Source organism: Malurus melanocephalus, unplaced genomic scaffold (genome assembly GCF_030028575.1).
Source record: "Malurus melanocephalus ecotype Western Australia unplaced genomic scaffold, MMel_1.1 scaffold_336, whole genome shotgun sequence".
NCBI classification, from domain to species: Eukaryota; Metazoa; Chordata; class Aves; order Passeriformes; family Maluridae; genus Malurus; species Malurus melanocephalus.
In genome coordinates, this window is record NW_026623568.1 from 367,106 (window position 1) to 388,522 (window position 21,417).

General features: G+C 37.3%; 1 protein-coding gene across 4 annotated transcripts in view; it reads right to left on the reverse strand.

Annotated features, from left to right (window-relative positions):
* Window positions 1-21,417, reverse strand: part of DCLK1 (doublecortin like kinase 1) — a 242,762-nt gene that overhangs the window by 47,879 nt on the left and 173,466 nt on the right. For 2 of the 4 annotated variants that reach the window (XM_057377978.1, XM_057377979.1), the window contains exon 6: window positions 16,470-16,564. In XM_057377978.1, coding sequence (XP_057233961.1) covers window positions 16,470-16,564 — 95 coding nt within the window. Of the gene's footprint in view, window positions 1-5,928; window positions 10,784-16,469; window positions 16,565-17,467; window positions 17,600-21,417 lie in introns of those variants that run through there. The other 2 variants (XM_057377980.1, XM_057377981.1) reach the window with 2 other exon arrangements.

Below are 21,417 nucleotides of genomic sequence, written 5' to 3' on the forward strand. Positions count from 1 at the left end.
TCAACAGTTTATTAAACAGCTGATTTTTTCCATTTTGTGCACTTTAAATAGTGAGATTATACTTTTCAGTAGATGTTAGGTCAAGGCTGCTGACTGCACAGCACTGCAGCTTCCTTCAGCTGCCTGATGGTTTCTTTACAGTTTTGCACTTATTGCTCTCATGTGTGAGAATGGGAGATGTGAAAATCGAAACCTAACTCAGCGGCCACATCTTCTCAGAATGGGTGCCTAGAGACACTCAAATTTCTGTTTGAGGATTTAATTTTTCAAGGACCTTAAAACAAGGCTTAGCTGAGAAATGCAATTGCTCAGCCCTTCCAAAATTAGACATCTTCAAAGGCCCATTTCAACAAAGCACTTTAGCAAGTACTTCAATTTAAATACAAATATTCTTAATGGTCTACACATCACTGAAATTAAATTGACTCCTAAATATGTCTTAGGCATAACTCCTTAAATATGCACTTAACCTAGGTTTAGTCTAACAGACTGAAAAAAAAGTGACCTGTAGCAAATTCCAAGGAAAAAAATTATCTCATACTGATGTTTTAAGTGGCTGTTTCTTTTCTTATTGACACTAAATAAAGAAGGGAAGGTTAAGATGATATTTGTTAGCTGAAGAAGAATTGAAATGATGCATTAGTAGCATGTACCATACCGCTGGTCTGCAARCAAAGCATACAGCCCCTTTTGTGACACCTGCCTGTAAAGCACTGGCACGGAGCCAGAAGTGGCATTTGCCAGTGACAAGGAAGCAGTAGCTAGGAAGATGTGCTAAAAATACACGCTGGGACTTGTTAAACTTTAAATAATTACTGAAAAATATATAAAAGCATACTTTTCATTACCTTTGCTGAACCCCTCCTATTAAAACATCAGATTGAAAATAAACCAGGAACTGGACATTTGCRTACATTCACCAAGTCTGCTGGCGACCCCCTTCCACAGTTAAAGGAATRTTAGTGGATAAACACGACACAAATATTTTCATCTTTATTCAGTCCTATTCCACAACATGCAGGCATTTATTTATTTATCTTTACTTCAGCTAGAAGGACATTTCATTTATTTAGACTTTAATTAGCTCATTGTTCTCACAAGCTGAAAGCCCTGCGGGTCCAGCAATCCTTGTGGGTCTCAGTGCTCCTTGCAGCTGGCTTGCCAGTTGTGAGGCAGCCTGTCATGMGCGCTGCTGCTCTCACAGATGTGAACCCCATCAGGGATCTTGCAGATGGGTGTCGTGGGTTTAAAACCTRATTTTTCCCAATTTCCCRGCCAGTGCACCAGAAAATGTGATGGTTTAGACTGTGCTGAAAACCAAAAGCACTGCACCCACAATATTCCCTCCCTCCCCCCCCACTGGAGAGGGAGAAGGGAGAGCAAAAGCCCAATTAACACGAAAATTTATGGCTTTCAGATAACATAACGTAATTGGGAGAAAGATATGTATGTGCTCCAGAGAGATAGTCAGACAGGCTGCATAACTTAAGTTGCAAAATAGATTTATTACTACAAACTACTAAGARTACTACGGCACTGGGGAGGAGAACAGAGATAGGGACAGATTTACAAGGAAAAGAGAAATAAAACGGACATTTTAAGACACCTGTTATCCTTTCCGGGACCCGTCCCTTTCCCAGATCCTCCCTCTTCCCTCCCCCATGTTTTCTCGCACACAAAGGGGGGCAGGAATGAAAGTCTAACACAGATCAAACTACTCATTACGGTTGCTGTCCAGCATCATAGGAGAAGTGTTCTTACAGCTCCAAGCTGTGGAAGTTTTTTTCCTAAGAACAGTCAGTGCATAACTGCTAATGATGAGGGAGTATTTTCTTTACATTGTAGGAGAAAAAGAAAGAATGTCCTTCAAGGCCAAACTGCGTTGTTTCAGCAGCGCAAGACCACTATCACAAACCTCCTGGCAGAGCACAGCTTCTTCTAAGCATCCACTTACTTCAGACGTCGTGGGGGGGACCAAGCCTCTTCCCCCTTTTTGGCTGTTCAGTCCAGTCCTCAAAGGCCAGGTTTTTTTTCTTCAGCAAGGTCGCTCTCTTTTTCTATTCAGGTCTCTCTCTCAATGATGAAATAGTCCTTTTTGAGAACAACTTATTCTCTCCATGCTCGAGAACCACAGCAAAAAGCACAGCAAGCCAATCCCATCTTCTCCTTACTGTGATCTTTAGGTCTCCATTTTTCTTCTTACATCTCCTCACCCTCCTGCTCTGTTTTTCCCCAGTGCATGATACTAAAACTACATACTAATAACCTAAAGCTACAAATGGCAGCCGCCCCTATCTTGTTTTGAATTTTTCCTAAATACTAGATAATACATCATCACAGAGGTGTAACCAACCTGTGCAATTGGCCCAGGCCTGATKATCAGCCTCTCCATCACCCTCAGAGCYATAATGGATTGGCTCTGAAACACAGGGGGTAGGRCTCCTTTTGCTGGAGAAGGAGACAGCCCCTAGAACTTCCTCAMAAGAGCCATCTTTGTGGTTTCTTGATCCCATCCCCCCAGCACCAAGAATCGGACCAAGTAAAACCATGACAATGGGGAGGGGGGAAAACAAATCCTAAGCCAGGGTGTAATCTCTTCAACACATGGACTTTAATGCAATTAGCTGTTTTAATTTTAAGAGATGCTGAGGTGCTTGGAATGTCATCGCTTTTACACAGATTTAAAGGGGTCCAGCTGCACAGGTTGCCAGCACGTGGCCAGTTTTATGGCACACCTTCATGAAAGTGATGGCATAAAAAAATCAGGTCTTTGCTGAAAAGATTTCAGATCCTCTTCAGGTTTATACAAGAGATGGCCAGCACACCACACCATGCACTGATGCCAATGAAAACATTGGCGCTACAGAGTTTCAGCCACATCTCACAAGGAGATTTATTTTGCAACTGTTTGGTAAACAGTTCATATGTCAGTGGAAACTGTGCTAAAGCCATGAAAAAAAAAGAGGCAACCAAATAAAAATTACTGTAATGTCTCTCGCCTTTGTCCTAAATTAATTTTAAAATTCCACTCCAACTAAACAGCAGGAATTGTTCTTGTGGACTACTTGAGTCAGCAATTATGAAAAGAAAATTAAACAAGTATGACTAGGAAGTTTGCTCRTGCAATTCAGATTCCTGAATCTTGAACCTTAAACGCTGCATTCTATTTTCTAAACCTCTCAAAACCTTTATTAGCTCATGTGGAGTCTACCAAGTCTCTCAACAATAGGTTCTTTTGTATTTTTCTAGCATGAAGGAAGCATCTGGAGGAAATGTAACAGAAARGCACATTAGGTGTAAGGCTAAGTTTGGATCTCATGCAGAATTCTACTCTTTTACAAATGGGCTTAATGAAGTGAGAACTAAAATTAGTAAACAAGGTGTAAGTTCAGGAAAGAGGCGCAGGAGAAGGGAATTATTAATGCCCTTAAATTATGTCTCCTAAATTTGTATCAATTCCAAAGAACTCTACGGAATTAAAAAAAAAATACAAAGTGTGTGAGTAATACATGTGAGATGAAGTTCARCTCAGTAAGGAAAAATAGCATTAAACCCCAAACTAAGCAGTTAAGCCACCATGCACCCCTCTTTTGGAGCCCACACTAGTGTTCAGTCTGGTTATAAAAAAAACTTTTGCAAGGTAACTGCCATGACTACCTGACAGACTCAGTTCCTTTACCTAAAGATGATCATGAATAATGATAAAATAAAGACAACTGTCCAGTGCAGCTATTAGCTTTGAAAGGCTTTGAAGGGATAAAGAAATTCCTGTAATATGTAACGGTGTTAAGCAAGAAATAAGTGAGTCAATGAACAGCAAAATGGTACAACACCAAAGTGCAAAAGCAGAGGACACCTGATTTAAAACAGTAAAGTAATACATTTTGAGGCAACTTTTAAGAAGATAAACTGATTTTTTATTATTATTCAACTCAGAGAGAAGCAAAGGGTTACAATGAAATTCCCTCTCCCAACGACATCCAGTGAAAAATGTTTATTTCCTTTTGTTTAGCCTTATATTTTTTTGCCCAGCCAGTTGAGTCTGGGGGAAAAAAGCTCTCATATAAACAGTACAGAGCTGGCAAAAAAGTTACTTCATGAAGAAACATGAAATCCACAATCTTCATGCAGAAAGAATGGAACCCAATGGAGTTCAATGTATAGAAAGAGAAATGATGCATTTGTTTTCTGTTCCAGTTTGGATACTGCAGTAATTTGGCACATCAGATTAAAATTTATCTATAAACTGTTTCATCTGGAAATGTACAATAAAAAATGTATGGAAACCTGCTTACAAACTTATTCACGATTCTACATCCTGCCCTGTTTTTTTTTTTAGACATTTAAGAGAGGCCCTACACAGGGAAATGATTTTTTTGTTGTTGTTCATTTATGCAATTCAGGCTTTATGCAACTTGGAGAAGAGATAAATTCAAATGACATAAGCAATTATCTGGCATATTATCAGGGTCTTGTGTTGGTTTTCTTCTTTGAAGGACAGAGGGACGAATGGGAGAGTTATCAAGGAAATGGAGCTGACAGACTGAAGTTAAATTTGCAAATTTGAAGCCCTTTGTTTTATCAAGATCCCCTTCCTAAGCTGCAGTACTGGATGCTTATACACTCATGTGTAACAAGATAATTCAAAAAGACCAACATAGTTTCCTACACTAATAAATTTAAATATATTACTTTCCTACACTAATAAATAAATAAATTTAAATCTAACCTCCACTAGTTACTAAAAGCTGCTTGCAAAACTGAGCCATAATTCAAACTCTAGGCTCACTCGGYCTTTGGCATCATTCATACGAGACTGATGGTATTAAAAAAAAAATCAGGTTTGTGGTATCGGAACTTATTACTGTCATTTCTATTTCTATATTGTGGTTAGCATAAAAAGTTACACGTGCAATGATGCAAAGGGAAGGTTTCCTTTTACCTCTTCTGAAGTTATACACAGATAAAATTGTCCACTCAACTACAGAATAAAAATTGAAAAGCCATAAAGGAGGTTCTTATTTCTTCCATCTAATTAAGGGCACAAAAAAATAACCACTTTAATTTAAACTATTTATTGGTATTTTAAAAGCTCTTGTTGTATTTTTTTACTGTTTCTTGATAGAGACAGAAACCTCAATTACTTTGTTTTTACTCTTTCACATTTGTATCATACTGTTTCCTTTCTATGTGTATATACCTTTTTTAGGCAGACCTATTTACCAGCAACCAAGAGCATTTTAAAGCTAGAATTTTTCTCAGGCCCACAGTTCCCTCCAGGAAAGCGTCTGAACATCAGCTGAAGTATCAGGCTGGCAGATGACATGTCAGAAATTGTAACATCTCTCTTCCCCCACCCCTGGCAAACAAGAAATAAAACTAGGCTATGGATATGCATTTTTAAGGAGTTGGAAAGATGTATCAGAAAATTAGGTACTTATTTTAAACCACACCAGGTATGTTTCAGTACTATTAGCTTTTCACAAGCATATTTTCCTAATATTTGTCTTAGGAGAAGTGCTGCTGGGGCTGAGCTGTTGATGGGGAACTGGTGCCTTGCTTTGGACATTCTACTAAAGCCCCACTTCGTATTTCAAATCTGTCCCATCATGTGCACACAWAGTTACCCATAAGCAGTTCAAGGCAGTTATATTTACTGCCCACTACAAATCAATTTTTTCCTTGAAGAATTTTTTGTATCTACATACTAAAACCCAGAGTTTATTACTAAAAAAAGACACTGAATGCATCTACTTTTTAAAGAAACTCATTAGGATGCATGAATCCCACTTACACCCCCATGCTTACACTAAGGTTAGATGGCCAATGCTAAACCAAAATGAACAAGCAATACCAACTGTAAGTGTTCTATTAAAGCCTGTTAATCACGTTTCCAAAATAAATTCTCTGAACAGTGTGTATTTTTAATAGATATTTATTACATCACAGTAATCTACATTAATGTTAAATCTAGCAAAATAACAAATTTGCAACCAGGACGACATGGTCAAATATGAAACACAAGTACAATACAGTATGATGAAACAATGGCACAAAAATGAAGGTGATTTTCTTCAGCTGATTATAAGAAATAAAACATTCATCGGCATTTATTTTGCGAGTTTTGCATTTTTTGCTGATAAATCAACAGCTATGTTTTTTTGGTTTCCTGCATCACAYGAATACAAAAATGGTATATTTTTAAAAGCACATATCAGAGCACTTTTCATTAAAAAAAATAATTGTACGCATAACTTTGTAAAATCTTAAACTTATGCTGTAGATGTGCCAATATTTACAATATCATAGTGCAACTAAGAAAACGAAGAGGCCTTAGCACAAACATTGTTAGCTCCTCTTTCACTAGAGTCCAAATTCCAAAACATTGTATTGCAGGGCAAACCACAACCTAATTACCCCATATAACATCAGACAACAAGAACATGCTGAATACAGCACAGCTTTCTTTGTACTTTACTGCTGAGGGTTCATTTAAGCAAATTCGAGTATATTCACCATGTGCAACCACAGACACTGAAATGAGCACGTGTGTGTGTACACCATGAGTGTGCTCAGCCCTGCGCTGATGGGGCGTGACACAACACAGGGATCACTACGGACCCACCGCAGGGACTTGGGGTGCTCAGCCAGCCGGGGAGCAGCCGCCAGGTGCAGAGAGGCCAATGGAGCCGGCCAAAATGCGCTGGGGCAGCAAACACAGCTCACAACAGCCCCTGCCTGCTCCGCTCAGCACATCTGGGTCACCTCACTTTCTGGGTGAAGGGACTTTCCTGGGGTAAGCACACCCATTTCCAAAGAGGGTGAAAATCACTTGCTTGCTTTGCTCTGCCCRTTAAGGTATTGCTGGCTGCACTTCGTAAGGTTACTTTCCATCTCTCGTAGTTATAAGATCTCATCACTAGCAGATAGAACTGAAAGTGAAGATGGAATAAGAACCAACCTTGTATTTGGTTGCACACCATTAACTGAATGCAAGAAAAAGCACAGACAACATTAACCTATGCATTCATCAAGTGATCAGGTAACTTAGCACCATAAAGATTTTCTGTCTGTTCATATGTCTACTATTTTTGACAGAAACTGTAAACTTGAATTGATCAGAGATTCTTTTCTGCATCATTGCTAATTCATTTTACATTCAAAGTATAATTTTTGTAATATAAGCACTCTATAAAATTCACACTGCAGTGGGTATTTTGAAATTGCAGAATAAAACACTATTATTTATCTCAATTTTTACTCCACACAATCTCAATTCACTTGTTCTTATAGGCTGTTGAACATTATATAAACTTTCTTATAATATGCATTTTTAGTCACAGTATTAATGCCCCAGAATTTTCATTTTCCAGCCAAATATGCCCAGTGAAAATGATTTGAAGAGAAAAATAACTAAATATGATGTGCAGTCGCTGAATTATTTTAAAAATTGGAAAACAATTTTCACATTGCATATTGAATGTTACAGATTTTATTGATTCCAGCAAAAGAACTCCTAWTTTTTTCATGACCTAATGCACTGCAGAGCAGTGTAACTCAAAAGGAGGCATAAGACTGAATATATAAAAAAATACCATTTCAAATTTTCAAATTTCAAATTTAGGATTAATGCTCTGTCTGTGTGCATGTATTTGTRCAAAAGGTTCTATGCTTCCCACCTTGGTGTAAACAGTGGGTTTGCCATTAACTTCTGGTCAGTTTGAACTTAGCCCTTGTTTGTAGATGTGATCTCTTAAAAAATTGTACAAAATTCCTTGGGGTAGCTGCTCWGCAAGTACTGGTTGGTGCAACTCCACTGACTTTAACAGAGCTGTAGTGACTCCCACAGGACACTGTTAAAACATCCTCCTGTTAAAACATTTTCCCCACTTCTTTGAAGTCACAAAGGTGACATAACAGTGCATGGATTCCAAAGCCGTTCCAAACCTATGTATGTGTACGTGTGCGTATAAATACAAACATGCACGTTCTGTGCTTCACATGAGAATTGCTTGTTACACAAAAGAAGAATAGAGTTTTTAAAAAAACAAAACAAAAAGTTGCAGAAAGCATTAGGGAAATAATCACAAGTATTTATAAAGCTCAAAGGGAAGCAAAGCTTTCACAATCTATACAACTCTTTAGCTACATCATAATCACCTCAGAGTAGGCACAAATAATGCAGCATACAGAGAAATAGCAGAGGTTCAAACACTATAAAGTTGCTTAAGCTATTCCATTATTTAATGCAGTTGATGAAATCTAGGGACAAATTAAAACCTGTGCTGTTGTAAGCAGAACTATAGCATCAAAGAACACAATTTCAGTTTCACCCATAAACTGAAACCTTCTGGTCTTGCTCAAAAGAAACATTTCATTTCTGCTCATGTATAATGGGAATTACATTCCACACAAAAAAGGATATCAAAGTCTATAAACAGTGTACCTTTTTAATCTCTAAGGGACTTTCATTCCTTAAATGTAATATTAATGATATGTTTTGCCCCTGCATAGCCCCTTAATACAAGTCATATGTTGAAATGATTAAATGTTATGGACTAGCATATTCTTTTTTAAAACAGTCTTGATGGAGAACTCGCTATGATAACAATTACTGATATAAGGTCCATTTTTTCTTTTCCACAGCTAAGCAAAGCCATGGGATTCAGGTTTGCTGGCAATCTGTGCTCCCTGCGCAGWATAAACATTCTTAATAAACTGCTTTAAGCAGCAGTGGCCTATATGGGAGAGGGAAGGAAAAACAAAATTCCTGGATTTTATTTTCTTTACAGGAAAAAACAATTTTCAAAATGTCAGTAAGTATTTCGTTCAATCTGGTTGAGTTCCCTGAATTTTTGGAAACTGATCCCAATGCACCTTTATACAATATGCATTTCTCATCTTGCAAAGACATTCCCTCATAACAGCTGAAAATGCAAGTAACTTCACAGCTGTGAACTTTTTCAACAGAGCAGGGCAGCCTTAGGATTAGAGAATGGGCTGAGGGATGGACTGTCCTTATAGCTGGGAACACTTTTAGATTGAAGACTGAAGCAGGAATGGCAAAAACATGCATTTGAAAAGCAAATGACTTGACTGCTTCAGCAAACCTGCCAGATCAATGACTTTCTCTCCAGGTGATACTGGAACCAAATACTGSAAACAGAGAAGGTAAGTTTTGTATTCTGCTGCCCTTGTATTTCTTTTTGCAAATATCCTCTGTAAAGAAAATTATGTTGATACAGTGAAGCCATAACATCACATGCCAACATTTTCCATTTGCTGAATTTTATTATGGACAAATAAGTCTAAAGGAATTATTTCATTAGATTTAAAAGTTGGCATGTGGCAGCGAAACCTTTTCTGTAATTAAGTAAATTTTTATGATTTCAAAATATATTAAATCATCACTAAGTAGCTCAAAAAATATAACCTCTATAGATTTTTGTTGAGAATCAGAAACACACTGATTTCTAATTCTTAAATCATTAGTATTTGAAAAAATGAAAGGATAGGTATAAGACTGCAAAAGTGTGTGATCACTACAAATGGGCTTAAATACAACATATAAAAGGAAATATTGCTATTATGTAAATTAAGTAGGCTAAGATTATCACAATAAAGCAGCAGAAACAAACAAAAATTAGTAGATATTTGTTAAGCAAGCGGTTATAATGCGCGACCTACTTTAACGCTAAAGGAGTTTTGCATATTCATGTTGTACAAAAAGAGCACCTCTAGATACTGCAAAACCAGAAAAATTAGGTCAATAGGAGGATGATTTACAGTATCACCATTTCTGGAGGCTTTCTTTTTAAAATGCACAAAATTTCTTCTTATAGCAGATAAAAAATGATGTTGCTGTTAWTGTAACAAAAGTGAACATAATAAACTACTTTTTCAGGCAAAAATATATTTTTTCAAAAGGTGTCATCATATGTATGTCAGACACATACCTCTAGCCAGCAGGGCCTCATATTTCCTGGGTCAGAAATCTGTCCATATTTACTTGCAACACATGGATGATGAGCATTAACAGCTCTTGCCAGGTAAAACATTCATATTGCCTGTGAACAACCTTCTGTTTACAGTCATCAGATGACAATGAAGTGAAGACAATTTGAATATTGCTTTGAAAGAATTTCCTTTTGTCCTGTGACTACACAGGATTTCTTCACTTCCTTTTCATTTAGATAAAAAGACTAAACTCAGAGTGTTCCAAGTGTGTGCTTTGGGATCAGCCAGTATGGTGCAAGTAGTTTAATATGGCAGGTATTTTCTTCTCTGCATTTTACCTATTCGTTGGTAAAAGCAAAGTACTCATTAACTGTTCATACCAAAACGAATAAAGATACATATGGCAAAAACAGAACATATAATCAGTACCTCGGATGATAAAAATAGTGGTATTCATAAATGTGCCCATTATGGATTTGTGTGTTATATTCACTTTCTTCAATCTTTGTGCCTTAAAGCATGCACAATGCTGTTCTGGATTTGATGGACATATTGAATGGCTCATTCACTACAAATTTTTGCATTAAAATGCAGTGGTAAAGCCTAAAATTACCCCCACACACTAGAATTAATTTGGCCCCATGTTGTTAATATTAAATATGCAAAACTCTTTTGTGCGATTCACTATGACTAAATTAGCAGCTATTTTCTTTAAAAATGCTAAACCTTCATCAAATCACAAACCATAAACATTGTTCCATTTTCTCTGTTACACTGAGTCTCCTACTGAATCCATATCATCCGAAGACAGTGGGCGATACAGGTCCTGTAAGATGAAGTGCAGTATAGATTTGTTTATTGTGTTTGATTTGTTGCACTGCAACTGTCTTATATTCTTTCTGTTACTGTGGACCAGAAGACATTGTTTAACACAAAATACATACATTCTATATGATCATATTGTTGTCTTAATATCATATTATTACAGACATATAAAATAAATGGTTAGTAAATAAAGCTGAAGTTTCAACGTACAACTTATTCTCAGAGGCAACCTTTTATCTTTGAGTGTTTTCTATTAAACACTATTCAAACAACACTTGTCTGTTCTGGAGACTCCTAATGGATTGAAAATTTGGAAACATTAATTTAATCTCAAAGGGAATGCATTTCCCTTTTAGCTGTTTGGCAGCGGCAGAGTGGCAGCGTAAGTGCTTACCTWCTGTAAGGCAATAAAAACCTGCCACCCACCACTGATACAGCGTAGATCCAGCAACATCTGACCCCTGGAATGCTGACACTGAGCACTGCTGCTTGCCAGAGCTGTACTGGCACTGGTAACCCTTCCCCAGAGCTCCTCTGTCTCCATGTGTAGGTATGAAAACACAGTGTGCTTTCCACTTGTCCCCCCATCAATGTCTCTCTCTGTCGGTAGCCAAGCAACCGGCTCATGACAGCAGAGGGAGAGTCTGAGTGAGTGGATCCACTTCATCCTTTCCACACACTCTGATCCTCTAACAGATCAGATAATCCTCAAATGCCAGGGGTGTTATGGGATGATGCACTGACCTATCCCACCTACACAGCACAACAGCCATCATCAGGACACACATTAGCATGGAATGAAAGTTCAGAAAGGAGAAATGATAGAGGACAGGGCACTGTCTTTTTTAAGGTGAATTAAGCGTAACTTATAGTTTAGAGGGGTTCTGATTGGGCAGGTGCCCAGCACATCTCATAAACATTCTCTGATACCTTTAAAGTCTTTTGAGGGATCATTTCCATATAGAACATATGAACAAATTGCAACAAAAAAACCTATAAGACAAAATACAAGCAAACATGACAATGGGAAAGCTGATGGAGCCAGCTTTAGGGCTGACCTTTGATGGATTTGTTTATCTTTTTTCAATCACAGTAAGATAACAGACAAGAAATGAACAAATAGGAAAGCTATACTATAAAAAAGGACTAGGTAAAATGAATACTTTGCAAATTTCAAATTTACAAGGATCTCAACAATCAATGCAGGTTTATATTTTACACGCAGGCATGATGTAAAAGGGATTTAAGTATGTTAAAGAGAGGTTTGATTCCCTAGAGTGCTTATTCTGCATGTATTCTGCCAACAGGCGTGTATACRCACAGTAGATAAGATTAGACTGCCAGAGTGAAAATCAGATCTTAAATACATTTCTATTTTGTTGTAAACAATCTAGGCAGGAGAAGAATTTTAAACAGATAATACCACCTGATTCTCAATACTAAGTAGCTTGTTAATTATGAAAATTTCTTTTGAGAATATACCGTTTGGGAATTTCTAATACATAGTACAGAAAAAAATTCCTTTTGATTTGCTAGAGAAGGTAACACCTCAAGCTTTTGAACAGTGTCTCCCAGGCGACTACTCTTGCTTCTGAATATAAAAAATACGCATTTGGAACTGAAAAAGGACATATTTCTGACTTTTAATATTTAGAGCATAGTTTTGTGTTTATTTTAATAACTCTATGATTGATTTAAAGCAAAATCACTCACAAGATTTCAGTGTCATTTTCTCTGCTTCCTCACCTGCTTTTAAATTCTTGGAAGTCTTAAATAAAAGTTTTCCTTTCTGAAAGATGTTTCTTTGTCCATAGTTAGCCAGAGAGTTACTGAAAGTCTCTGGTTAATTATGGGTAAGGAAATTGGTTTCTTGAAATTATGAGGAGAATCTATTTATTATTTTGTATAGATTCATAAGACAAAAATTGCTGAATTTATCAGACTTCTTGGTTACATACAACTCAGAAGATGTTTATATACATAGAATTCAACCTGTCGAATCAGCCAAGAGTTAAAAGTTAAATCTAACTATTTTTTTACTCTATAGGTTGCAATCTCTAAGGACATAGAAAAAATAATTTTTTTAAAAGATGCTACTTTACTTTTTTAGAATCTTCATAGTTAACTGCACTCTGTTGCACTAAGAATTAGATTTGAGTGTGATACAATAACTCTGCTTTAAACTGCTATAAATTTGAATTTCAAATTTATTAATCCTCTATGAAAAAAACTATAATGATGTTCATAACTATTTAAAACCCAGAATCTTAATTTTCTATTTAAGAAAAAAAAATTAAACTTCAAGAAAGCATAAGTATAGCACACAGCCTGCTAGTTAAAATATTCAGAAGCTGAAAATTGGTTGACAGTTAGCTAAGATAGCTGAAAAATTGTTCCTAGTTAATTTTCAACTTCGTGTATTACATCCATTAAATTGATCTTTCAAATCTTACTTTCTTCAAATATAGACTGAGTTTTGCACAAGATTATAAAAATATAACTTTCATTGATTTCTGAATTTCTGGAAATGACTTAGCCACATACATATGCAAGTGATAAAGAATAAACTTTATCATTTTATATTCTGGCTTTTGAGTGTACAAAATTTTATCTGTAGGGTTAGAAGAGTACTGCTTTCCTGAGCAGGTACCACAGCAGCATTTTAGACTTTATTTACATCAATGGAAAGCCTTCCTTCAAAGGCCAGAATTTATTTTTTTTAAAGATGAGTGATGGAATGTCAGTAAGGAAGAACATGAATGCATATTTCAAGCTGCCTAATGCACTCCACAGGTCCTTACTATTCCCAGGAAGAAATCCCTCCTTTTGTGGAAGTACCTTGCTTTGATGCTTCTGAATTCAAGAGCATGATTTCCTCTCACCTGTGCTTCCCAGAAAAAAACACTGGCAGCCTACCTAGACCCCTCAGCATTGTGATATTCCAAGTCTACAACTCCCTCATAGCACTGGAGTGGGATGCTGAAGACCTGATTGACTGGTTAAGTCAAGGGGAGCCAGGCTAGGCTAGAGGAAATGCTCCCATTGCCTTCCAGACCCAGTAGCTGCCACTGGCATCCTGTGGAACTGATGGACAAACCTGTGGACAAAACCCCCAAATTACACAGCTGAGCTGGTGTTCCCMGGACTCAGCATCTCATTTCAGTTCTAAAGCAGTAGCTCCCTCAAACTCCAGGTGAAGAGAGGAAAACAGACAAGACAGAAACCCAGCCATCACCTTCAACCTGAGATCACAGCTACAGCAGCCAACACTCTTTCAGGGCAGGACCACCTCAGCTCTCAGAACTGGGGACAGGAAGGGAACTTAAATCTCCCTTTTATGTCTATCACATGATACAACACCTCAACAAGCTCCTAGGGAATAAACCTCACCCTGCAGCTGGCTCCTCAGCCCTATAGCTGAAGCCATTGAAGACAAAACGCTCGGGTTCAAATTTGGTTTATGATGAAATGGCACATAAAATAACCTCTCCTCTAAGTAAAATTTAAATGACAACACACAAAAGACCAAACTAAAACTAAACAGAGCACTAATTATGCTGCTAACAATGAAATTATGATTTGAAAGCACTGCTTAATGCTTAGTTTATCCATTGGAATGTACATTATAACCTTTAATGACACAATCATATGTTTTTACACTGAACTKCTAACTCATTCACTTCACAAGTCAAACATGAAAGCAGATGAAATAAATTATCAGACTGAGTGTAAAATTTCCACCCCTGAACTTCTAAGAAGTTGATTTTGTAACCTAAATAATATTATTACAATGCATTTTACATGATTGCAATCTGTTTTTACATGAATATATTCCATGTTTCATCAGGTAAAAAATAAATCTGTCTCAAATAAAGCCAAACAAGCATGAAAGGTCTCCTACTGAGGTCAAGGGGACTGAATATGAATATGGAAGAAAATTCAACTCCCTTACAATGTCTTATCCCTCCTGTAATTTACTTCAATATTTATTTTCTGTACAGTTAGCAATCTGATTATGTTACCACCACATAGCACTTTGCATCCATAACACTGCCACTCAGTGATCCTATTACACTTACACATAAAAAGAAGCCCATCTGCTCTCCTCTTCCCATTTGAAAGTCAGAAATATTGTGCCTAGAAACCCTTGTGTCTAATAGTGCTGATCACATGGTTCCCACTCACCCATCCACAAACGTTAGCAGAAAAACATTTCTTCACTGTGGAGAGTGAAGCATCAGTGGAGAGAAAGAAAGTTTAGGAAAGTTACCAATGAAAAGAGACAGACTTAGAGCAAATGCAAATCCAATGTAAACTAGTATCATCCATCTAAACAGATGCCCTCACATCAACAATGTATAATTCATTTGGAAGACTCTTTGTTCCCTCTTCAGTGACTTTTTAATGATTCATTAATAAGCCTAGAGAGCGAGAACAAACAGGTGGGGAAGACATTGCATTCAAGGAGATTTTAGCACCAGCTTACCCACTGGAACTCACACCTTTACRGTCTTTGTATCGGACGATGAAAACCATGGCACTACCCTGGGGCTCCGAGCTGCTGCTCACTGGCTGTCCCTACACTGCAAGATCACCGTCAGCTCCCGTGTCAAACAAGGCATGGCACAAACCCATAGCTGGATCCCATACAGAAGTAAGGSTTGGGCATGCTTCAGCTCCCCGCCATACATCAGACATGAAGAAAGGTCCTCAGGCTAGAAGGGAATCATGGCATGCTACAGCTATTCCTGATCTGGGTATCTGGGGAATCAGGTCTGTACCAGCCTTTAAAGTCAAGCACTGCCAGTTTTGTACATAGTGCCCTTATTTTGAGAGACACAAATATGTCTTTATTTAAAAACTGAAAAGGCAGAAAAAGCATGTGTTCAAACTCTGTTTATAAACACTTCTGAGATACAGACTACTGCCTTAGGGATGCTTTCATTGAGAACTGCCCACAGTTTAGAAAACAGAAGAAAATACATAGACTTCTGTCCCATTGCTTTTAAACAGATACAATTAATTAAATCAGCATGTGGAGCTTTTGGGTTGAATAAGCAGTATTTCATCAGAGGTTACAGCAGTAACAGGCCACCTAAGTTCTGGATGCTTAGGGATACTGTAGGTTCCTCCATACAGGATAACTAGGGGCAAACTACAGCTACTATCAGCTCTCATCCAGGAGAGTGCCTGACAAGTCTCACGTTGCTTTGGTACGGATAGTATCTTCACTGCACAGGACTATGATATCACAGCTAAATTCCACAGTGCATTCTTTCACCTTGCTTCAAAATCAAAACAGTCTGTAGGTTGTGCAAGTGACATAACACTCACAGCAAGTTAGRAACAGAAAAGATTTCTTTGACAACATGAATATTTTCTTTCAGTTAAGAAACACATGGAAAAAGGAAAGTAAAACAAACAAAAAGTTTTGTGAAAAAGGAGAGAGATAACCCCCGTTTTTTCCCCCTAAGGATAAACCAGCTCCCAGTATACTTAGCATTTTGACAGACACAGAACAGTTGCATTCCACTTCAGGGTGTTTCACAAACAGAAATTGTAGCCAGGGTTTTCCACCCTATGGCTTTACACGCACACAAGGAATGAGAAGGGAGAAGGTTATTAGATAATGGCTATGCTGGATTCTCTCCAGCCATGCTCAGAAATCAGTTTCCTTATTTCCTTACCCTCTGTTTCCGTAGGCTTCCTGGGCTGGTGGGAGATGGGCTTGGAGACTTCCCAGAGCGGGGAGTAGAAAGCTGGCTACCAGGGGTTCCATTCACTAAAAGAACAAGAAATTGAAAAAATAAATACAAGGCATTATTAAAGGAACAAAATAGTTAAATCAACTTTTTTTTTTTTCAGTCTTTGTTGAACATATTGCTTTGCTTTTGCTTAATGTTTCAAAAATTAAATAAGGTAATCCAAAAAATAATTATTTCCTTAGAGTTTTGGCTCGTGAAGACAATTTTTCATACAGAGGAAAAAACCTCAAAATACTTTATTCAGTGGTAGAGAATGAGATCCTGTTTTCTTAAATTGTATTGCTCCTGTACTTGAAAGTAAAGCAGAAGAAAGTGCTTTTTTAACCTTCCAATATGTTAACCTTTTAATTCCATTTAACTATGGCTTGAAGGGCTACCCAGTAATAATAAAACACAGTATTGCTTGCAAGAACAAAGCAGCTGCTTGCCTTTCTTTACTCAACCATTTGAAGAGGTTTTTGCAATACTATCTGACCAAAACATCACCTCAGACTTAACCCAGAAGGGCTTTCTAGAGGCAAACGAATTAGCTATAACTCCTCCAGTCTGACTGACAGGAAAGCATCACTTTCTCAAATCAGTAAGTTTCTTTACACATGTCAGTGCCTATCTTTTTAAAGGCATCTTCACACACATGTGACATTATCCGATAAATTAACAAAACAATGCCAGCAGAGGACAGAATTCTACCACAAAGTAATCACATGAGAGACTATCAATTATATTCACATTGAAGCACTGATAGAAACACAACAAAGCATGAATCGCATATCTTGCAAATATTCTTAAACAAGCAACTGTTCTATCACAGTCCACATTTGTAAGTGCTAGGATAAGAAGAACTCACAATCAGATTCCCACATTCGGAATCTCAGGAGAATGTTTACATACTAAAGATATCCACAAGGCATTTGACTTACCTTCTATGAGCTCTAACATGGACAAGATCTTACTGTTTAATCTGATAGCAGCAAGCAGCAAAATTCCTGCTCTGCACTAAGCCAAGCTGTAGCCAGACTGAGAAGCAATGGGATTAGTTAAGGATAGCTGGGGCTGCTCACAGAGTGAGCTGAATGCGATGCAGGATTCATAAGCAGAAGCCTTTTCTGCGTAAGGCTGACGTCTTCAGAGCAGCAGTGGGAGGTGCAGGTGCTGTCTTAGGGCTACATCAAAGGTGTCAATTAAGCATAATACTGCTGCTTCACAACGCTGAGCCACTGCAACCCCCACTCGTTTTCCACGGAGCCCCGAAAGCCTAAGCAGTTTTATCTGCTGTGCACTGAATCATAATGAAGTGCCTTTGGGGGCAATGTACCAAATGACTCATCCAAAAAATCAAAATGACAATAACTCTTGTAAAACCTTGGCTGACTGGCAATCTAGCAAATGCTAATTCCTTTGGATAATACAGTAGGCATTTTTAAGAGATTCTTCTTATATTTTACATAATACATTGTTCTTACTGGCTAATACTGGGCCCGCATAGTATAATGAAGAAACGTGTACTTACCACACCACACACATCAATAAAACACATTATACTGCATGATAAAGGATGATTACTCAATAGTGCTTAGCTTTATGAGTGATCCAATCTCAACATCACTTTGTGCAAGGTATTGTTTAAAGTAAAGGTGCTATATTTGCATAAATATAGAAACAACAAGATACACTAATTGGATTTAAATAGGCTGTTTTTACAGAAAACCTCTAGGCTTATCTAAGCTTCAAAACATCTTATGCAGAGGACAATGAATTGTACATATCAAATACTGTACTAAGTGTAGGGGGAGCACATGCATATGTATGTATGTATGTTCATACAGTATTCACCAAAACACCCCACAGATCTGTCCAACAGTGACTAAAATCAAATTTATTACCAATACCACTGAAATATTTTAGGAAAAGAGCAAGATGGGGACATCAAAAATGAGCTTTTTGGAACCTCAAACTTGAAAAGTTTTAAAAGGTATCTTCTAAACATCTATGGCAAAACTGAGAAACATTAAACTATTATTATTCGTGCAGAGCTAGTCCTCAAGACTGCTGAGTAACAGAACTTGTGCTCTGTCTTCTCTTTAAACCAAGCAGATACTCTTAAGTCTTATTGTTATAAGCAAATTTAAGATAACAGATGCATTTCAATACACCTTGCAGCACTAAGCTCCGGTTCCTGTTCTTTATAGATTGACTCCTTCCCATGACTTTCAACCATCATTTTCTTATAATTACAATAGTAATTATTCTGTCCTGAAGACAAAAGCTCATGGCTACCAAGTGGCACAAGACAAACAGATGCAATGGTGTATTTACTATTGACATATTTCCGTATTGACACATATCATGTTGATGAGTATCTAATTAGGATGAGAACAAAGTATTATAAAACCGAAAACTACTTACTGGTCACCACCAGAGTATCCGGCATGTTATAAGCTATGTTTGAATGCTCTCTTCAAAAGCACTTTTAAAAAGGAAAATTATATTTGTGCTTATGTTGGCCATCTGTAACATGTAAAATTAATCAACAATTAATGAATTCAGGCCCTCAGGAGATTTCGGTGAGGTTTGCTCACCTGCTTACCCATATCCAAAATATAAAGGTGCCAAGTATGTAAAACAAGTACCAGGATTTTTGAGAGCTTAAAATTACTCCCTATGGAGAGCTTATTAGGAAACTAGAAATGTCAGTTAGCCCTGGAGATGAGACTCCTTTTACCAGTCTTTACATACCTATTGTATTGGCTACTACATCTGAAATAGTTTTCCAGGCTTTATTTTAACCAAGTTGCTATCATAAAATATGTTGTTTCATCCCAAAGCAACCATCTAAACCAGACCTAATGGACAATGTTCATCAGTGGATGGAAGCATCCACTGCAGTGTAAACTTCCCAAGCTACATAGGATGAAACCTTCTGGATGCTCTGCATACCTGGAGACACCTATTGCTATTACTGCTAATACATTACTCCTACTACTTATATTATTGATAAAATCCTTGAGATTAAGACAGCCACAACAACAGGATAGAAATGGTAATTTCTGATATTTTCCCAGCACATTCCAGAGGGCCTCCTTTTTTATCTTCTTGTTTATGGCTTCCTCTGCTTGTGAGTCACTATACTGAATTTGCAAATAGAGGTGATATTAAGTGCTGTGGAAAAGACTGCAGTGATTCTGACCCCTTCCTGAACTCCATTTACAATCACTACACCATTCTACACAAGCTGCTCATGACCAGATAACATGGCAGCAAACACGTGAATAAAAGCTATAATACTTAAGAATACTACTACATTCCTAATCACTACAGAAATATAGCCTAAATTTCCCTAAAAACTTATTGGTGGAATGCATTTTTGTTGGAAACTGCATTTCTATCCAGTATCTGCACTGCATTTCTCACTGACTGATACAGCACCTGTTCCTAGAGGGAACCTTGATAAAGGCATATGCAATTGGTAAATCACTATTGTGACTGATCATTTTACTGAGTGAGGCAAGAGGCTGCTTGTCCCTTTTATTCATAAAATGGAGGGGGTTACAGACTTCAGTTTAACACACAGCGCCCTCCCATCATCTTACAAGAAAGATTAATTCATTCCAAATTTCACAGGTGAAATATGTATTAAAAAGCTACAACAACAACAAAATTAYTGTGGCTGCTCAGAGCAGATGCATACAACTGCTTAGCTGTGAACTCCTTTCCTTGCTGTCTTCTCTGGTGTAACAGGGCGAGGACCTGCCTTTTTATTTGCTTTTCCAGCACCTGGCACACACATGAAGGTAGAAAAACCCATAAAATAGAGCACTAAAATTGGGTACCAGCATCAACTGTGATAAATGCAAAATCGTTTTTCATATGATAATATGCATAAACTAGTGAAAATGCTGCAAATAAAAAACTACTTTAATGGCATTCCAATAAATAAAATTTAATAGGGCATATTGCTATTAAATAATAGAAATAAAAGCAAGAAAAAATTAATTAAAACATCAAGTGTCAGTCTGAGAAGCCACCAATACCATTGCACTGTATTAAAATCATAGTCTCTATAAAATTGCCTGTTGATGTGCAAGCATATTGTACTCCATAAAACATGAAGAGGTGACTCGGTGCGTTTAAAAACATGGTTTGCTAAACACAAGAGTGTGTGTGAAGAAGAAAGAGGAGACTAAGGGAAAGCAAGAGTGCAGGCTTTTTTTGCAGCCACAACTTATGAACAAACAAGTTAAACTAAAATAAATKATTTACACAAGTCACAATATGAGTAGGTCATATTCAGCAACTATTAGCTAGAAAATGCTGATGACAGATCTCTATTTGACCTTGCCTCAATCACTTCTGTAATTTTTCTCAGTCCTTTTCAAAACAATTATTGGCTCCATAACATGATGTAGTTACAAGGTAGATAAGAAATAGACCATAACTTGCCTTTTTTGTTCCTTCTGTTTTTCTAGTCTATGTGTATATATCTTGTAATTTTTGTCTTTACACCAAAAGACAGAGTGTTTACAAAGCACCACATCAGATAAGTGCCCCCAGTATGACTCTCCAGTAAAGACAAGGATTTAGAGGTTCTACTTGAGCGTACAACAAATTGAGAAAAAAACCCAGATACCAATACTGCATTCATTTTAACTAGTGCTAAGTTTTCCCTTTTATATTCAATCTTTTCTAGAATTTATGTGTAGAAGATAAATGCAGAACTTCCTCTGCTACAAGACAAGGCCTGACAAGACCCACAGAGAACTTTCACCCAATCAGCAGCTCAGCAGATTAGAAATGTCAGCAGAAAGGATCAGTTCAGGTCAGGTTTACAATCCCCATCCCAGCAGCTGCCAGTGAGCCCTTGTTAGTCGCT